Source organism: Daphnia magna, linkage group LG4, assembly GCF_020631705.1.
Source record: "Daphnia magna isolate NIES linkage group LG4, ASM2063170v1.1, whole genome shotgun sequence".
Taxonomy (NCBI): Eukaryota; Metazoa; Arthropoda; class Branchiopoda; order Diplostraca; family Daphniidae; genus Daphnia; species Daphnia magna.
This window is the reverse complement of record NC_059185.1, coordinates 4,093,060-4,112,023: the sequence shown is the minus strand read 5'-3', so window position 1 is coordinate 4,112,023 and position 18,964 is coordinate 4,093,060. Positions and strand designations below refer to the sequence as shown.

At 41.3% G+C, this 18,964-nt stretch overlaps 2 protein-coding genes across 4 annotated transcripts; one reads left to right on the top strand and one right to left on the bottom strand.

Moving 5' to 3' along the window:
* The first annotated feature begins 37 nt into the window (after positions 1 to 37).
* On the top strand, positions 38 to 8,371 carry LOC116922007 (mediator of RNA polymerase II transcription subunit 20). 2 transcript variants are annotated; one of them, XM_032928385.2, is made up of 5 exons: positions 40 to 250; positions 392 to 534; positions 4,380 to 4,645; positions 5,738 to 5,848; positions 6,045 to 8,371. In XM_032928385.2, the coding sequence occupies exons 1-5, from the start codon at positions 237 to 239 to the stop codon at positions 6,135 to 6,137; spliced, it is 627 nt and encodes a 208-aa protein (XP_032784276.1). In that variant the 5' UTR covers positions 40 to 236; the 3' UTR covers positions 6,138 to 8,371. The 2 variants fall into 2 exon arrangements, with proteins under 2 accessions (XP_045028212.1, XP_032784276.1); XM_045172277.1 differs by lacking the exons at positions 5,738 to 5,848; positions 6,045 to 8,371 and adding an exon at positions 5,395 to 5,671 and having other exon boundaries at positions 38 to 250.
* Positions 8,372 to 11,260: 2,889 nt separating this feature from the next.
* Positions 11,261 to 18,763, bottom strand: LOC116922002 (facilitated trehalose transporter Tret1). Of its 2 annotated transcripts, XM_045172275.1 has the most exons (4): positions 17,672 to 18,763; positions 15,399 to 15,648; positions 14,931 to 15,043; positions 11,261 to 13,404 (listed from the first exon to the last, which is right to left on the bottom strand). In XM_045172275.1, the coding sequence occupies exons 3-4, from the start codon at positions 14,985 to 14,987 to the stop codon at positions 11,827 to 11,829; spliced, it is 1,635 nt and encodes a 544-aa protein (XP_045028210.1). In that variant the 5' UTR covers positions 14,988 to 15,043; positions 15,399 to 15,648; positions 17,672 to 18,763; the 3' UTR covers positions 11,261 to 11,826. The 2 variants fall into 2 exon arrangements, with proteins under 2 accessions (XP_045028210.1, XP_045028209.1); XM_045172274.1 differs by lacking the exon at positions 15,399 to 15,648 and having other exon boundaries at positions 17,672 to 18,762.
* Positions 18,764 to 18,964: the final 201 nt, after the last annotated feature.

Below are 18,964 nucleotides of genomic sequence, written 5' to 3'. Positions count from 1 at the left end.
AACAAGAAAGATCGATACAAGCTCTCGATTGAAAATCAAATCGATACCTAGCTGTCGTCAGCTTTGACAGCCGATACCGACATAAAATGTTTTGATATTTTGAAACGAAACGTGACTACCCATACTTGTTTCTATTTGTGTTAACAGTGAATTCCAGTCCCCTTGCATTAAAAAAACTTGAACACAACATCGAGGAAATAAAGGGTTGGATTTATAGTTGACCGTACGTCAACATCATGGGAGTTATAGTGTGAGTAGCACGTTCAGTGTTCAATTGTTTGAATTGCTTATTCATCAGTCAGCTATAACTAGTGTTGTTCTTTACCAAAATATTTTCCATACTAGTTTTAAGTAATTTTTCACAAGTTTTATGATCTTCTTTTGGCTGTAGGCTACAGTTGTTTGCAGTACCCGAAGGAAAATCAGGTCCTCAAGTCATAGACATTCTGACGAAGCGAGTCACCTCTCTGGGAGGTGTTCTCAGTGGTTCGTTTATGGTGGACTGTGAGACCTACACTTCAGTGGCATCATTAGGTAAATAAAATCAGCTTTTGGTAGTTTCATATGCATTTCCAAAGCAATTCGTAATGGTAAACAAACCGGTACAAGGGTTCCACCTGCCTGTACCTTTCATTGATGATTACTCCGTGCTTCTTGTCAGTTTGTTCTTGCACCAGCAAGATGGCGTTGTATGGTCGGTTCCCAGTTTTTGAATTCGTAGGGCATCGGGTTGTTTCTCCACCGCGCAATACCTAACCTATCGTGTACAAATACTCGTTAAAAAAAAACTTTTACCACTATCACTACCTGATAGTGTTTTTTTCCTTCCATTACCACATATGGGCGTCTACCTCTTGCTCTTTAAAAATGTCTTATTCGAAGGAAACTTGTTAAGTTTAACCAGCTTTTCCTAGAACGATTCGTTCTGTGGGTAATTCAGGTAGTCCGTTTGCGTGTATAGGCGTGTGTGACACGTCTTCGGCCAACGTGACCATCCTTGGCCCAGCTCTTGTCTCAAGAGGGCCTTTGGGGACCAATGTCACAGGACCAAGTTCTTTCACTTGAAAAGAAACTTTTGTCTTCATGGTTCCAAAACTTTTCGCTTTCAATTCCTTCATCGCTACTGCAATTCGAAACAACGTTTGGCTTATTGTCCCGTCTGATAGGCCGTCCTGTCCTTTTATTTCATCGATCTGAGCTGTGCGTCTCTCCTGTCTGGCAATTCAATGTCAAACGCATATGATACGCCACGCAGCCATCAGGCGCTGCTTTATAACATCACTTGAAAGACGAGAATAGCTAGAGCTCATCCCTCTGGCTCGCCGTGTTTACATCTCAATAGCCCTTTTCCCGTTTTACAATTAGTTTCCATTTTCGCAGCCTTGTCTTATATTACGCATAGATTTCAAGTGACTGGACTGAAATCAAAGGGGAGAAGCGCAGACGCGACACATTCTTCACATGTTTTAATAAACAGGAAAGAGTCTATGGCAGCCCCACGTCGACCTTCCTACTCCCCCCTTCTCTTGCATCGTATTTGACGGGAATGGAGAAGGAGGAAACAACGTTCTTCTCGTCAATCTTGGGTGTGATGCGTGTCGTCACGAGAAGAGAGCGGGGGGGGGGGCGCAAAATAAAAAGTTTAAAAGAACAAATAGTCGCAATATCTTTTCCCGTCTGTCCCGAACAGAACTCACACACACCCCCTTTCCTCTAACTGCTGATTTTGCTGATTTTTTTCCCCCCTTTCTTTCTGTTGTTTTGTGCCCCCGCATCTTCTCGCCCAGCTGGCCGTCCGTCTCCGTTCATCTGTGAAATTGAATCTTTTCACACCCTTACGAGTTTCTCAACTGACACCTACACACACACACACACACAGAAAGCGCTAGTCTATCGGTGAAAAGAAATAAGAGAGAAAGAGAGAAAAAAAAAGCGCGCACATTTTCAAAAACGATCAAGTTGGAATGATGAAATTTGAACTTGTGGGAGCCCCACTGGACTCTCACCGTTTTTACCAAATGTTTTTTAATGACCCTCTAAAAGAATACTGAGAGAGGGAGAGCATCTTAAAAATGGTAGATAACCATTTCATGTCCCCCTTGTGCCTCTATCATCTTCTTTCTTTTTTTGTTTTATTATTTGTGATCTTTCAATTGTTAAGGGTCCGTGTGTATAAAACATTTCGTGTGCCCCGGGTAACCACACCTTTCTACAGGGGGTGAAAAGAAAAAAAAGGCCCGTTGTTTCATACGCAAAGTATAGAGTATGGTAGCAGGAAGAACTAGAAGGGAAAAGTAAATTATTACCTTTGGTTAACCTCCTTTGCTCTCAACCGGTTGGGGGAGGGGGGGGGGTCAAAAGATCTCGTTGAGAAATCTCGATCCGTTCGAAAATCAAGACATTCCGATGGGATGGCGCAAAAGAGAAAGAAACATTTTTATCAGGTGAAAGAAAAGGTCTGGGGGTAAAAAGGGAAAGATCTTCATAGAAAAGTCAAGAAAGAAGGAAGAAGAAGAAGCGCTCAAGTTGATTGGAATGCGTTGAATAATTCACGAGCTGAATTGATTTGGTTTAAGAGAAGAAGAAAATCGTAAAGGAAAAAAAAAGGGCACAAGGAAATAAAGAAGATGTATCCTATTACCGGGACCAGGACCGATGCGCCCTGATGGAATATCTCTTTAAATCCTTGTAGAGGAGAAACGATGGATAGTAGAGCGTGAAGTGCACGAGCATTTGGGCCGCTTTTGTCGGGAGGGATCGCCTTCGTCGAGATTGGTCAGAAGCCCTGATCTGACTATGTGACGTGGTGAGAATCGTTCGTGAGAGATATCGCGTGTCACGGACCCATTGGGCCTATTTTTATTTATTCTTGTTTGTTTGGGTTTTGTATTTTCCCTCCAAAGTTCCTTTCATCTCGTGTGAGAGAACAGCCTTTTGCAGCGGGGAAGCAAATTTTCAAATCAGCAGCCCCGAAAACGAATCTCAAAAAAATTTTTTTTTTCTTTCTCGAAATTGCGGTAGAGGATCCCTCCCGCAGAGAACAGACCCGTAGCGCTCGTTCTCGTGCCTCAAATTATTATTATTTTTTTTTTCCAAGGAAAAGTCCCAAAAAAAAATTTTGGAACACGAGAAAACTACATTTGAATTGCGTTGTGTTTGAAGCGCTGCGTCGCGTTGTCATGGACCGTGGGGGTATCGTAATAGAATTGATATATATTTTTTAAAATATTCCTTTCAAAAGAGTAAAAAAACAAAACAAAAACGAACGAAATGGGGGATGGAAAAAGAAAAGAATCCCAGCGAAGAAGCCACTTGATGTCTTATCTCGCAGCAGTTTTCAAATGGCTCTTTTTAAAAAATATATATACATATATTTCTATTTTTGAAAATAACCACACAGTCGATGTGAGTGGAGGGTTAGAGAGAAATCTGAAGAGGAATCCACCGTCCCTCTTCTTCCCTTGTCCGTCTTCGTGTATAGCCTATAGCTGTGTACACAAATATACCTGCTTCACGTCTAGATATCAAGTGGACGGACGCTACCGATCCACCCAGCTGCTACACACAACACATGACTGCTACTGACTATAGTTCTAGCATTTTTTTTTCTTTTCTTTTTTCCCCGGTGGGTATCGGTTGTGGCTGTAGGGAAGGAGAAAGAAAGAAAAAAAAGGGAGATAACGTAGAGATGGAGGTTTGACGTCACATTGAAGATTGGGAACAACTGGCGCATCGTTATTGTTTTTCTTAATACCAACGTTAAATTCTTTTTTTTTTTTTTTTCACTTTCTCCTCCAACACTTGGCGTGCGCTTCGGCTTTGTTGTTGTTGTTGTCTTTTCTGCCGGTGCGGAGGAGTGAAGAAAAAATAAAAAGAAGAAAGGGAGGAGGGAGTAGGACTAGCTGGAAAACGAGGGATGTACAAAATGACGAAGGCTGCGGCTGTTGTGGTTTATCTGACATGTTGGAGAGTTGCCCGCCCGTCGAAAGCTTTTCGCCTTGTGTGTCTGGAGTGCGAGAGACCCTTGTTGCCATTTGTGAAGCATTCCCAACACACACACACACACACACAAAATCCTGACAAGATGGGGAAAATTATATTAAAAAACAAAAAAGAGACGGACCAGGCGCCATCATCGTTATCCGGTGGGAAGGGAGGGCTGACTGATGACGCCATCAACTTGTCTATCGAAGTTTGTTTTGCAAAAAAGAAAGAAAAAGTGCTAATCTAGTACTTTGGTTTGTTTATTGTTTCTTTTCCGCCCGTCTGTCGAAAAGGAAAATTGCAATATCATGGAACCATCTTGTTTTGCTTTGTTGGGCGTGTAGAATAATGATAACAAAACTAACGTCTCGATTTATTATTTCGGATTGAAACAGGAGCGACGAGATCGGTGCATTTGCTGCACAATTCCGAGACTCCTGCGTCCGTTTTCGCTTTGCTGGAGGCGGCCAGTGGCAACAAGACGGTGGCCCTGGTGGCTGACAACTTGTTCGACCTGCTCATGCTCAAGTTGTCGAATTTTTATCAGGCCAAGAAACAGACCAAGATCGAATCGAGAGGGCCCCGTTTCGAAGCCGGAGATTTCCTCGTCAAGCTCGGCTCTGTCACTATGGGGCCAGCCTTCAAGGGCATCCTTGTAGAGGTAGGCAAAAGAAAAGAAAATGCATATCCCACAGCATAACGACATAATCAACTGTCTTATCCACTTCGTTTTCGACTACCTTCTCTTTGCTGCTGCCTTACAAGGTAATAATGATGTGACTTGGTGGAGAGGTGAACAGTCGAAAAGAGACTGTGAGTTTGAAAACAAAAAAAAAACAAAAGAAACCCTTTAACATCCGCCCGTTTTCCAGAAAGAGAAAAAAAAAGGAAAGGGTTTTGAACTTTTTATAGTAGACTCTGCTTGTCCAGCGTCTATTTACAAACGGTCGTGATGGCCCTTGTTTTTCGTTCTTTCTTTCTCACTCGGTACTATATTATGCCGAGTGTGGTCCCTACTCGTTTTTCTTTAGTGCCGATGGAAATGCCTTTGAGCATTTTCTCCCTTCTAACGCGTCACACACGACCGGTTAATGAGCTTGTCAATATTCAATTTAAAAAAAGGGGGAGAAAATGTTCAAAAATAACGAAAAGAATTGAAGAAAATGTAACTGGCTAATATTTGGTGGTGCGGCCGAGGAGCTGAGTCAATGTTGATGCGTCCCGTTTTGTCAATGTGAAAAACGGGCAAAAGACTCTTGAGATGTCCTCTTTTTTTTAAATTATTATTATTATTATTTTTTAGCGTCTCTATTATCATAGAAGAAACAGTGTTGGCGCTTGGGGTTGCCATCTTGTGAACAATTGATCATCCTGCCATCCGTTCATTCTTTTTTTTTTTCATTTCGAAAGCTTCAACGTCGAGGCGTTTCACACAACTGCGAGGCGTTTGATGTAATCCCGTTGCGTCCCGCCGGTCCGAAGTGGTGTGCTCTTTTTTTGTTTTCTTTCTTTTGAGATGTCATGGAATTTGAAATGAGATTTAGAAAAACATTTCCTGACTCGGCTGAATATTGATTTCGTATTTCCCGCTGACATTCACAATAACAACATCACCGTCTGTTGACTGCCTCTCTCCTTGTGTCTCTCGCGTTGTGCTTTCTCTCCCCGTTTTATGGATGAAATTTTTTTTTCTGATGGTATAAAAGATAACCTCTTGTCGTCTTTTCTTTTTATTTTTTTTATTTTTTGACAGGTGGAATATCAAGCGTGCAGCCTACCGGCCGCCTGTTGGGATCTTATCCGAGAGTTCATGCAGGGCTTCTTGGGCGGTTGCGTCCCTTCCACTCCACCTCAATATATCCAGGTTTTGTTTTGTTTCCCTAAATATTACATAGTAGATGAGTTGATACGTACTTGTTTTGGTGTTTTTCACGATGTTTTCGTTCATGTTATTGGCCATCTCAATTCGTCTTTTCTTTTGTATTTACTTTGGTTTGGGTTTTTTTTTCATTTTCTATCATGGATGTTTATAAATCATCGTTCGACAATGTGACGGACAGAACCGATTCGGCGACATGCTGGGTCCTATCGACGGCATCAATCAGTACCTGGAACAGTTCAACGCTTTCCGCAAAACCACCGGCATCCGATAGATCAACGGGATGAAATGTCGGTACACACAGCACATACCGCAGAAACTATAACAGTTAATAAACAAGGCTGTTTGAGCTGAGAACAAGAAAACGCACGCCAGACTTTGCCAAGAGAATACACAGAAAAAAAAAACACAAGAGGACTCTTTATTTTCGCTTTCTTTCTTTGGAAAAATTTGACTCCATTATCTATAGCGCCATCCGTGTTGTTCGAGCTTGTTGATTCAAAAATGGCCCACCTTTACACACAGCGGGGTCTTACAAAACACGAGACTCTTTCCGCCTTTTTGTTTTGTTTTTTTTTTTCTTCCGGGGCGTTTTGTGTCAACAAGAAAAATCAGTGGACTACTATATGCTGATGGCACTGTATAAGGAAGACAACTTTCTCTTCAATAATGTTGGTTTTGTGAGCCTCCTGTTTCTAAACAAACACATCATCACCTCAATGGATGGCCATTAGGCCGTTTTTCGTCTTCGTTTATTTTATTTTATTATTTTTTTTTGGGGGACGGGTTCTGGGAATTTCAATTCAAAAGGCTCTTCATCGTTTATTTAACTTTCGGTCTAGGTCGTATAGAACAATATTGAAATGTCGATATTTCTCGCACACTTTTAAAGGGCCAAGTGTTTTGATGCCTTCAGGGTCGCAAAGGACACATGCAGATTGACTATTTTCGATGTGTGGTGTGTGTGTGTGTGTGAAATCAGTGTGTGTTTGTGTGTTTTGATTTGTCTGCGCATGTTTGTTTTTTTATTCAATTTTTTATGTTTTGAAACACTTTGGTTTTATACCTAAACGCATTGCATAGTGCAGCTCTGCTCGTATTCGTCCATCTGTGTTGATTTTGTTGATTTGATTTCTCTTATTTTTTGAGGGGGTATTTTGTATTTATTTTTTCTGCGACTATGCCCCGGCGTTGGGAAAACTTTTGCATTATGAATGACACATCTGATAATAGTCATTTGGGGTGTTTGTGCGCCACTGCGGATATTTTGATTTTTTAAATCTCCGGTGGAATCAACAACATCAATAGTAAGCTGCATCAATGTCCCTACTATAGACTTGTATGTATTTATAGAGATGCGAAGGGCATAGCTGAAGGATTGCGGAGTTGGGAGGAAGTTGGTGTTTGTTTTTTTTCAAAATATAATAACAAAAATTATGCGATTAAAAATATCGTGGTTTCGAAATGGCTTCAAACGGTGGGCGTAGATACACACAATTTCAAAGGGTAGAACAGTTAGCGTTAACGTGTGTTTTCATTTTGCATCATTTAGAAGACGTGCATTAAAAATGATGCGATTCCAATTTTGTGATTCTGTTCTTAACGCACTTTCCTTCAATTACGAATAAAAATTTGTATAATTGAATATTCTCTTGTGTCTCCGCGACAGCCTTGATACCATTAAAAGCCAACTTTTGGATGTTGAAATTCCCCAGCCCTCGCAGAACTAAAGAAATCAAAACAATTTGAATAACAAATAGAACAAAAGCTAAATTATCGATAAGCAGAGCAAGTTTATTGTTTGACTCGTGTTCATATTAAATAACTGTCCCTAAAAACATCACCGGACATCATGTCGAGAGCCAACTGTACATAAACAACCGCAAAACAAAACAAAAAAATCGTTGCTGTTTGTTTTACTGGAACCGGATTGATTTCTCCTTCGTATCGGGGACAAGACCGGCTACAATATACGCCCCCCCCCCACTCCTCCTCTCCAGGGTATAATCAGCAGACTCAGGATGATGAGAAGACAGCTAAGCTCCGTTATGTGTTGGCATTGGCTCGGCAGATTCGATACGTAATGAACGTCGCGCGTGTGTGTCATAGTCTTTCTCGTATTTCATTTCCCGCCGGAGAAACGTACGGAACGACCGCGGGAAAAAAAAATCCGGTTTTATCCGGTTGGACGTTGTGGAATATGACGAGTGCAAAAAAAAATGAAATAAACATGAAATGTGTTAGACGCGAGGGAAATCCAAGATCTCGGCCTATTGCCAAGGTTAATTGTAGGACCATCTGCGCTCTGCAGGTCAACACGTTCCAGTGTTTAAAAAATGTAAAGATGTGGAACATAATGAGCTGATGATGAGCCATTTTTTTTCTTCCTTCTTGAAAAAGTATATACAGATTTTATTGCAATTTAATTGTTTTTCTTTCTTCTGCTGAACTAACGGCATTCAATGTTGACGTTTTCCTTGTCGAATAAAAATCCTTTTCATCTCTCGCCATTGCAACTGTTTTCCTTCCATTTATTTCACGAATTTCAGCTACTCCTTTTTCCGTTGGTGTTTCGCCACTCTACAGTGTCATACAGAAATAATTTAACGAGCCTCTAGTCCGTTCGCACATGTACAGCTCCTGTCTTTATCCTTGGAGTAAAAGTCGTCCCATGACGTTCTTACTCCAAAATGAAAAATTGCTTTCAAGGAAGAAGGGCAAAGAGAGAGGACATTTACGTACACAACAAAATCGTAGGCATAAAACACAGTTTTAAAGGGACGTTAAAAGAACGAAATATATAGTATACAAGCCCACTGTTTTCGTTTTTAAAATCCCTATATTTACCGCCGTCGTGTGACGCAAAGACGTTCACTAAAGCAAATCGTCTGTTTGGCAGAGCCAATTGTGATCTTTTATCTTCAGATTTCAACAGAGAAACAAAAACGACGCATTCTCAGATGAATAACGTTGCCAAGTTTTGAATGGAATGGCTGCCGCATTAGATACATCTATTAAGGAAATGCTCCGTCTAATCCACTTAACAAGTCTGCGCATAAACTTGGCGAAAAGTATAAGGCTCCTTTTCTGTATATCCGGACTTTGTTTTTGAATATATTCTAAATTCGAAAGTTGGTTCGATTCTTTTTCAAGGTCCAGCCAGCACGTCTCGCTTGGCCTACGCCAACTGTCACGGACGGTATGTGCGTCTTGTGTATAGCGTCGCATTCAATCCTTTTTTATTTTAAATTAAATATCAACGCAATGAAAATGAGAATAGGACGCTCGAAGACCTTGAGCTGGATGATGACAGCTGAATTGTTGACTTGCGACGACATTAATAATTTGCGTATCAGATTTTCTGAGCGACGAGGAAAGAAAAATGGATCGGTTATCTGGTTGATCCCTTCACCTCGGAACGGCTAGGAATATGCATTGTCTACGACGTACTGTATATATATAACGGACATAAGAGAAAAATGAATCAAAAAAGTCTGGCAGAAATCCATGAACAGATGCGAGTTGCAGATGCAGACTTTTCTTTTGTTTCCTTCCGAATAAAGCAGAACCGCATTGGCTAAATACATTTGTCCCGTCATGGCGGACGATGCAGCAGTCAAGATGCAAGAAAACTTGGCACGTTAATCACGTTATCGATCCAGCTGAGAGGCTGGTTTATATCCTTGCGGCTGAGTTTTGTTTTTTTGTATTTTTTTGTAAATATAGATATATAAGAAGGTTTCCGAACTTGGGGGCTGATGAAAAGCCTTCAGGGGCGTAGAAAGAAGAACTGTTAAAAGAGATGTGTCTATATAGTGTATGGTATAGAGTGGGGTGAGGGAGAGAAGGGGGTTGATTCAATATTGATTGATCGCGACTCATATATAGCCAACAGCAATATGTTGGAGCTAATCGGGGACGAGGAAAGATGACGACCGTGAATGAGGCAGCTTCTCTTATCACGCTCTGTGCATATACCAGTGGGCTTCAATCTGTGTGACGCACGTTCTATGAACACAGACCATCGTGTCACCCCCCTTTTTTTCAGCTTCAATTTTCCTTGTCGTCATTAGAGACACGAACGTGAGAGCCGCATCGTTTTCCTATATTGCTCAAAATTGATGAGCTCTATATAACAACAGCATTACGTAAGAGGCTGTCTTGCTAGCTGATAAATGATGATTCGATATAAGCTCGAGAAATGGAAAAAAGAAACATTCAAGCCGAAAGAGTTGAATGCCTACACTCGATTTAAAGAAGCATTTCTATAGTGTCTTCCTTTTGTTGCACTTTGGCTGTGTGTCTTTCAAGCCTCAAGTCTATACGCATTTGAATATAGAAATGTGAAAACGAACGAATGCATTGCTTCCCAGACAGATCGGAAGAGCTGCTGTTTTCCAGGGGTATGTATAGACAAGCACTTGAGAAGAAAACTTTCAAGTTACTTATAGCTGTCCGTCATCTCTTATGGCCACACAGGCAGCGGTCCTCCCCCCCAAAAAAAAAGAAAAGACGCGTGAAATGCGTGGCTCTATAGACATTGCCTTTTCTCTGCTCGAGTTCTGCGGGATTCTGTCGGCTATCGTTGGCAATCTATACAGAAAGGGAAGAGAAAAGACGAGTATCAATTCCCTTTTTATATCATTAATCGTATAGTCTTTCAATTCTTTTGCGTTCGACTGTCCTTCGTCTCGCCAAACATGTCACGCGGATATACAGAAAATAAAGGAGAGAAGAAATTGGCAATTAATGGAGTTGCTTTGTTTATGGATTAGTAGAAATAGTTGATTTTTTGTTTGATTTTAATGGCTAGATTTCTATTGTTGCGTGACGATAGATGTAACGAAAAACAACTGATTCGTTTGGGGAAGGGGTTTGTTTCTGCCTGTTTTTTTTTTTTTGCGTTGCCAAAACTAGAAAGGTGCGTGTTCAAATCGGACGAAGGACGGAACGCTTTAAGGAGAGAGACAATGACAACATTTCCAGACGGCCAATTGAAAAACCATGCATATTAAAAATCATATCCTATTATTTATTGAAGTGGGACGTCATCGGCGTCGGCGTATACGAGGAGCAAAGAAAGAAAAAATGTGTGTGGGAAAGTCGGAAGAAATCAAAATGAGAGTTTTGCAGAATAATTTTTTTTTTTTTGGTCAGCCATTTCAATTCATCTTTTAAAACAAAAACAAAAAATACACGATGACAATCCCGGCCGGATGATAAAGCGGGAAAAATGAAAAGAGATTATTTTGCATATATTGAAATCCGCCGGTTGGCGCAATGCGTTTTCTTGCAAGCCGTTAAGGAGCGGCCAAGGGCAAGCGCCAAATTCAATTGCGGATTTCCTTTATATATATATGCGACTGAGAAAAGAAAAGAAAAAACAAAAAAAACAGCTACGGTCATGGAAGATTTTCTATTAATTCCTGGTTTTTCTTGTTTTTTTTCGATCACCATGTTTGTATTTCTTTTGTGTCGACAATGTACAACAGGTTGCGTCAGAATTTCAACAACTATTTTATACATAACAGACAAGTTATTTATTATATAAATATTTGCAAATGGGGAGAAGGAACAAGAAAGGACAGGCGTACAAATACAATCATCAAAGTATCAGATTTATTATAGTCATTGAAACCAACCGCCAAAGTCAATGCAAAGCCATTCCGCTATCGAAAACAAACGTGAAACTCATTTTTTTGTTGTTGTTTGTTTTCCATTATTTAAAAAAAAAAACATGTTTCGTTTGGTTTGCCTCTTTATGTAAATGTGTACACCGATACGTAGATAACAAACGATACAAATGACACAACATTTCCAAAAATTGAATTGCACACGAGTTGTTTGAAAAAAACAAACAAAAAACTAAAATTCAAGCCAAAAAGATGGACGCTCATTTTTTTTTGCTACATCTATTTCCAGTTAGGAAAAAGGATTTTCGTGACGTACAATCACACGGACAATCACGTAGGATTCTTACGGATAACGAGGTTGGCATCTGCCGTTGAGTCGGTCATCTCATCGAGGCCGCGGCCGCGAGTTTCCGGCACAAAGACGAGGACGAAAGCCAATCCGAGTAGCGAAACGATGGCGTAGATCCAGAAGGCGCCGTGAAGGCCGAACGCCGACTCCAAATCGACGAACGTCTTGACGCTGACGAAGGCGCACGCGTACGAGAAGCAGCTGGTGATGGCGCCACCGACGCCGCGATATTCCAGCGGATAAAGTTCGCTGATGAGCAGCCACGCGATCGGTCCCACTCCGATGGAAAAGGCCACCGTGAAAATGAGGACGCACACCAACGGGATCCAATCCAATTGAGAATTGGCGTTGGACTGAAGGCCGGCGGATGCGATGGAATGCACCAGAGATCCGCCTTCCATGTAGATGAAGGTGCCGAAAGCGGCCAGGGCCAGCGTCATGAACAGGTTGCTGGCAATGAGCAGCGGTAGGCGTCCGATCGTGTCCACCAGCAGGCCCGATGTGATTGACGCTAAAAGCTGGACGAAAGCCACGATGACGGCGGCTCCGTGCGGATCCATTCCGGCGAAAGAGGCGCGGAAAATGGGCACCGCGTAGAAATTGAAGGCGTGGGCGCCGGACATGCGATGGAACAGCATCACGCCGCAAGTGGTCAATACTGGACGTAAAAGTCTTTTTTGCTTCCACAACGGCGTGCCGGTTTTGATTAGAGACGGGAGGCCGTCGGATGTTGCAGCGGCCACGGCGGCGGCCGCGGCAGCCGCCGCTCCGGAAGACGTCGACGAAAGCGCTGAAGATAAAGAACACGGCGCTTTTTGTTTCCTGACGTTGGCCTGGATGGTGTTCCATTCTTGACGGACGTCCGTCTCTTCGCCGCGCAGCCATTGCAGCGATTCGGCCGCTTCGTCCTCGCGTCCGCGCAACGATAAACAACTCGGCGTTTCCGGCACGTAGAATGCGGCGATGAGAAGAGTTAAAGGAGCTGCCGTTACGACCATGGCTAACCTCCGCCAGTCCAGGTAAGCGCCCAGGCTGAAGCTAACCAGCAAGCCGACGTGACTGGCCATTTTGGCCAGGGCGCACAGTCCTCCCCTGATTTCGGGCGATGCGATTTCGCTGATGTAGACGTGCGAGACGAGCAGGACGATGGCCGAACAGAAGCCGCATCCGAATGCTGTTACGTACATCATGGCAACGCTGTTGGCGAAGACGGTCAACAGCCAAAAGAAACTGAAAGGGATGGCGACGGCCAGCAAAGTGCGTTTGCGTCCGTAACGCATGGCCACGCCGCCCAAAGGGCCGCCGAATAATGCGCCCAGCAGCGACAAGCTGGCAATCCACGAGCCTTCCTGATTAGAAACGCTGAATCCACCGCCGGCCATGGCTCGAATGGGTGCCGAACTGTTTCCTCCTCCGCCCCAGTGGCCCCTCTGCTGATGTTGGTGATGATGTTGGTGAACGGCATTGAGACTTTGCAGCGATGCCAGTGCGGGCGAACTGTAACCTTTGCCCAATCCAGCGGCGAACGGCCCCAACGACACGGCCAGCGTCGCCAATATCTGTTTGTTTTTTTTGTTTGTTTTTTTAAATAAACAAATGAGGAGATGAATTTATTTTTGCCTTTTTCGTTTGAAATGAAATGTCTTTTGTTTTGTTTGGAAAATAGAATTGGGAACATGACATTTTGGGGCGTTTCACGTTGTTTGTATTCGTTTGTATAGGATTCTCCGTTGACAAGGGTCTGCTTTATCTTTAGTAAGAGTTTCTTGACCTAGTTATGCAATAACTCGTTTGTCCGATCGATGGACTCTTTTTCCCTTTAGTTGTGTGTATTACGTGATTGTATGGCGGTATAGGCACACGTTACACACGCGGGCTCAATATATATACGTACGTATATATGAATAATCTTTTGAAATAAGATGATCCCGGCGGCTTGTCGGTAGTCACGTATAGACAGAAAAATATTGGGCCTATTATGCAGCGTGATCGTGTGTAGGTGCGCAGGCCATTAACTCACGGCCCCATAAAAGGGGGCGTTGTGCCTCTGACCGCTAACAAATTTGTTCTGCTTGTGTATCATACACGTTCGTTGTGTTTATATACATGCGCTGGGCTTTTCTTGAGCCTCGGCTTATCATCACCAGTCGATCATGTGACGAGGTTGAAAGACTACATCAGCTAGGTCCTCGTGAACCTAAAGCAATTTCTTATACACGACTTTTGGCGCCGTGAACGCCTTAATTGGAAAATAGCCGCCCCTTATTTCATTTTCTTTTTGTTATCTTAAAGATAGATTGTTAACTCAATCTTTTTCGGGTTTTTTTTTCTTGTTCTAGGGAAATTTTAAAATAAAAAATCGTTAAGATTGACACTTAACTTGATTCTACGGTGTTGAGATTGTATCGGATTCCCCCTTTTTGGGGGAGGGACGTTAGAGTTCACGATTTGATAATTTTTTTAAAATTAAATAATTGAAAATTCAAATTTTAAAAAAAGGGGAGGTTATAGAGAATATTGATGTAATTGAAATGACGTGTTGTCCGCTGTTATATAGTACGTGTGGAATAACCGTATAGAATATAAAAATCCAGTCTTCAAACTGATAAATGCGCATAAGATCTCAATTCCCGATTGGAATCCTCGTAAATAAATCAAATAAAAGAAGAAGAAAAAGAAATACCTTTGGCCTTATTATCTATTCTAGATTGTCTGCCTTTTCATGTTCGTGCAGCATTTATACATACTCTCTTCTGTATAATGTCAGTGTTTGTATACGGTCAGACAACCTTATATGGTAATATACCGGCTAAACAATTTAACACGGTTTGCATAATTCGAAAAGCATCGAATTATTGTCCATTGAATGTCAGCCCCAATGGCGAAAATGGCGTCATAATAAACCAGTCATTTAAATGTCTTAATCTTTAGTTAGCATCTATTTGTTAAATGATGTCACACATGAAAGTAAAGTCAAAAGCTTTGCATATAAGGAGCGAGAGGGTATATTCTATAGGTGCGGATCCAATTATAGACGCGCAGTATTATGCAAATGACATAAGGTCAAATTAGCAAAATGGCTTACCTGTCCCATGTATTTCGGCTCGCTGGCCTGGATGAGTTGCAATGTTGAGCTGGGCATTTTCCTTTCGTGTCTTTTTGCTGGTTTATTCGCTCGTTATGTCCTCACAGGTGAATCTGTAAAAGTGACGACATAAGAAAGAAAAAAATAATATAATAAGAGATTATAAATTAGGCAATATAGGATTTTCATGTTGTGAGTTACATATATACGCCACTCTTAATAGCTTTGTCCCGAAAATCAGAGCAGCCGGTTGGCCTTTTTCTTCCCTCCCTTTTTACATTTAAAAAAGAAACGAAATGGAGGGGGGAGAAACTAAGAGGGTTAAGCAAAATAGAAATTGGATTCTTTTTTTTCTCTTTCTAAAAAAAGATGTTCTTTTATTGTTACATTATATATACGAGAGAGCTGTATACTACGGTTTCCTTCTATTTTATTTCGTTTTTTTTTGGGGGGGGGGTTGTGTTCTACCTCGAACTTGGAGCTCCCGGAATATTCACGCCTCCCTTTTTTTCTGTGTGTGTGTTTCTTTTAGACCTGGTGTTGTTGTTGTTGTTTGGGTTGAAACACAGTCCTATTAACCTGTGAGTGGCGTCGTGTTGTCGTCAGCCACGCGAGATTTAGGATCGGCTACTATACACCGGACTTTTAAGAACGTCTCTCTCTCTTCTTTATTTTCTTATTTCGTTCAAGAACTCCCAGCAGCAGTTAAGATTTTTTGCTAGTCGTAAATATATGTATATACTATGTCGTTTTGTTTTTAAGTATTATTGGGTCTATTTTATTCTAAATATATATATATACAGACACACACACACAACATACGCAGCCGTTGAATGCCTACGCACTATAACGTAATTGTATCCCGTAAACGCGGGAATTTCAAAACATTTCATTGTTTTCTCCTTTAACCACGCCTTTTTTTCACGGTAAACAAATAAAAAATAAATATACTGTGTGTAAAATATATAAAAGGTTCTATAATGTCGTGTAGATTTATGGGCTCATTATCACCCAACAGCAACTATCAAATGTTTCTTTGTTTGTGTGCTGTCTAATACACCAGAATAGAAAAAGATGTGCCGCAGCGAATTACATCAACAAATCACGACTTTTTTGTCAAAATAACATTCCATTTCGCATGTAATCTACAGGCCACTTTTCATTTGTTTCTTTCTTTTCTTTCTTTTCTAAGTTCGTGCTTTTTTACCATTCATTATCGCCAATCGCTCGTGCCCCGCGTTGCTGACGTCTTTCTTCCGTGAATACATAAAGAACAAGAGCCCCGATGCTTTAGACTCTTCAACTCACGCCAGCGTTTACGATCCTAGCGATCAAAATGAAATCATTTTGCGGTGCGTGATCTTCTCGTGTACAAACAACGCCATTGTTTATCGTAGCCTACGTGATGTATTCAATCATACACGATGTCCTTTTCTTATGCAGCCCTTTTGTCTTGTCCGACATCTTTGAATTGCAATTATTATGGCGTTTGAATTGACTGTTTTGCAGACTGGTGGCCGTTTGCGCTTCAATTGGTTCAAGTCCCCACTTTTGTTTTGAATTGAGACTGCGCTTTCCAATGACTAAGCAGTTGGATTCAGCCACCCGTTTGATTTAGATCTGCCGCCCTGTTCTTCTTTTTTCACGTTTCAATGAATGGAATATAAGCCGATTGATAAAACGGAAGGAAGAAATCGATTGCGATTTTGCCGGCTGTACTTTTTTTTTTACGGTATTTTTCTGCATGACTTGCTCCCCTTCCTAACTTCCGCATCCTTCCGGTTCCCTTTTTTTTCTTTTTCTTAACAAGGAGGGGGGCACAACTATAACCAACACAAAAAAAAGGGTTGCAAGAAGAGGCTCCTATAGTAGGACATCAAAGACAAGTACATTAATTTCTCTTCTCCTTTCTATATAGACGAACCTCACGTCCCCCCCCCCCATTTTTTTTTTTACCCCGTCTAAAGAATTTAAAAAAAGGAGGGGGGATAAGACCTCCCCCCGTTCACTGCGAAATGCAAATAACTTGCGGCCATTGGTAATTTCCAATTTCCAATAATCAATGTTACTGTCTGGCTTTTTGCCAAGCATCTTCATCTCCGCCCTCTTTTCTTTCTTCGAGTGCGTATATATACCTTTTCTATTCATTTTTCTTCTTCTTCTTCTTTTTCCAAATCAAAACATAATGGCTCGAGCCTATTCAACTGCCACGACCATACACAATGTGTGCCACCACCAACGTCTCAGCCGAACACACAGATAAAAGGCTCTACACACACACTCGAATGTATGCAGCACTGACTATGTAGGGTCGAAGATGCCCATACAGCCAAACTGTATATGTATATAGTCCTATATCAACAAATATATATATCTAACAAGAATCAAACCGCTATCCAAACGAAAAAATAAATAAGGAAAAAAAAGAGGAATCGCCTATCGGTATACCGAATGACCGGCATCCATTTAGAATTAATAAATCGTCTGTATCTTTCATAAATACGGGGAGAGGGATATATAGCCGACTATATACGCGGGCATTTCATGCCTGTTTAGAAATATATACGTGTATATATATATATACGGTACGTAAAGTATATAGGCTTATAGGTATTTTAAAAAATAGAGATTTTTATGATGATGGTATTGACCGAATAAGTAGAAAGGATTGAAAAAGAAAAAATCGGATGACCATCATCCTTAAAAAAGAAAAAAAGGGTTAGCGTTTCGAAAAGACTCACCTTTTCTGATGTTGATGCCCCAGCTTCTTTGAGAATTTCTTCTTTTCCCGACACGAAAAAAAAAAATTAAAATATGCGAAAAAAGAGGTGAGATCCAGTATATAGTAGAGTCCCACAGGAGCTGTTTTTTCTTTTTTCTTCCGTTTCAAAATCAAAAGAGAGGGGGGACAATATGGATGCCCACAAGGAAAAAAAAAGGTGGCGATGTCTATGTCAATTTATACTTCGCTCTTCGTATACCCCGTTTAGGAAAACTTATTGCAGAAAAAAGAGAGCGATGTTCCAGCACTTTATTATATTTCTTTCTTCTGCTGTGGTGCAGTGTCCTTTAGCGATTTGAAATGTTCAGGTGGTGAGTAGCCATCGTCACAGCGGGGGATCCCTCACCCATCGGTCGGCACCTTCAAGAATTTTTTTTTTTTTTATTCTTCTTTCTTTTGTAAAATTACTTTTTTTTTTTTGCAAGCGAATAGGGAAATAGGGGGGAACTATTTCCACGGCCACTTAATTGTATACGTTGGTATTGATGACTCTTCTCAAGGAAAGCTCCTCCCTTTGATTTTGCTGCCTTCTCAGTGAAAATTCCACTTGAAAAGATGCTGAAGCGAGAAGACTTGTAGGTGTACGCACAAAAAAAGAGGAGAGAAAGAGACAACCTTCATTAACTTAGCGGAAGAAATGGCACTTTGTCTTCTTTCTTCTTCTTCTTCTTCCTTTTGTCGGATGAATTTCATAGTCCCTTTTGCCACAAGGTAGAAAACTAGCGCACTATTTTCACACAACAAGCCATAGGTTTTCTAGTTTGAAAAAATGGTCCACAATTTGCTAACAGAAATTTCAATTTCGCATACTTAATTGAAATGTGTTTCACTTTACGGTAGAACTGCTCTCTGTTCCACGTACAGGTATATAACATGCGAAACAGACGACACAGAGGAGAACTTGAGTGATTGTCTATTGCAGAGAGAGAGAGAGAGAGCGCTGTGCGTGTACAACTGTCCTGTTCGGTAGACAGAGTCTGACTGAATGAAAACAGAGCTTTCCTCTGGCTGGTATAATAGTTTGGGGCAGCGATCCGCTCGGTTGAATATATACACATACGAGTGTCGGCTATATACTGTCCGTTTCTTATATATATATATATAGCATTGTGTGTGTGTGTGTGTATATACATACAAACTGTGAATGTGATGTTTTGATGGCCTGCTGCTGATTTCATTCCTTCGGCAAATCAGCGACTTAGACGTCCGCTAATCGCAAATCCTTCGTTGTTTTTTTTAAATACTTTCGCCA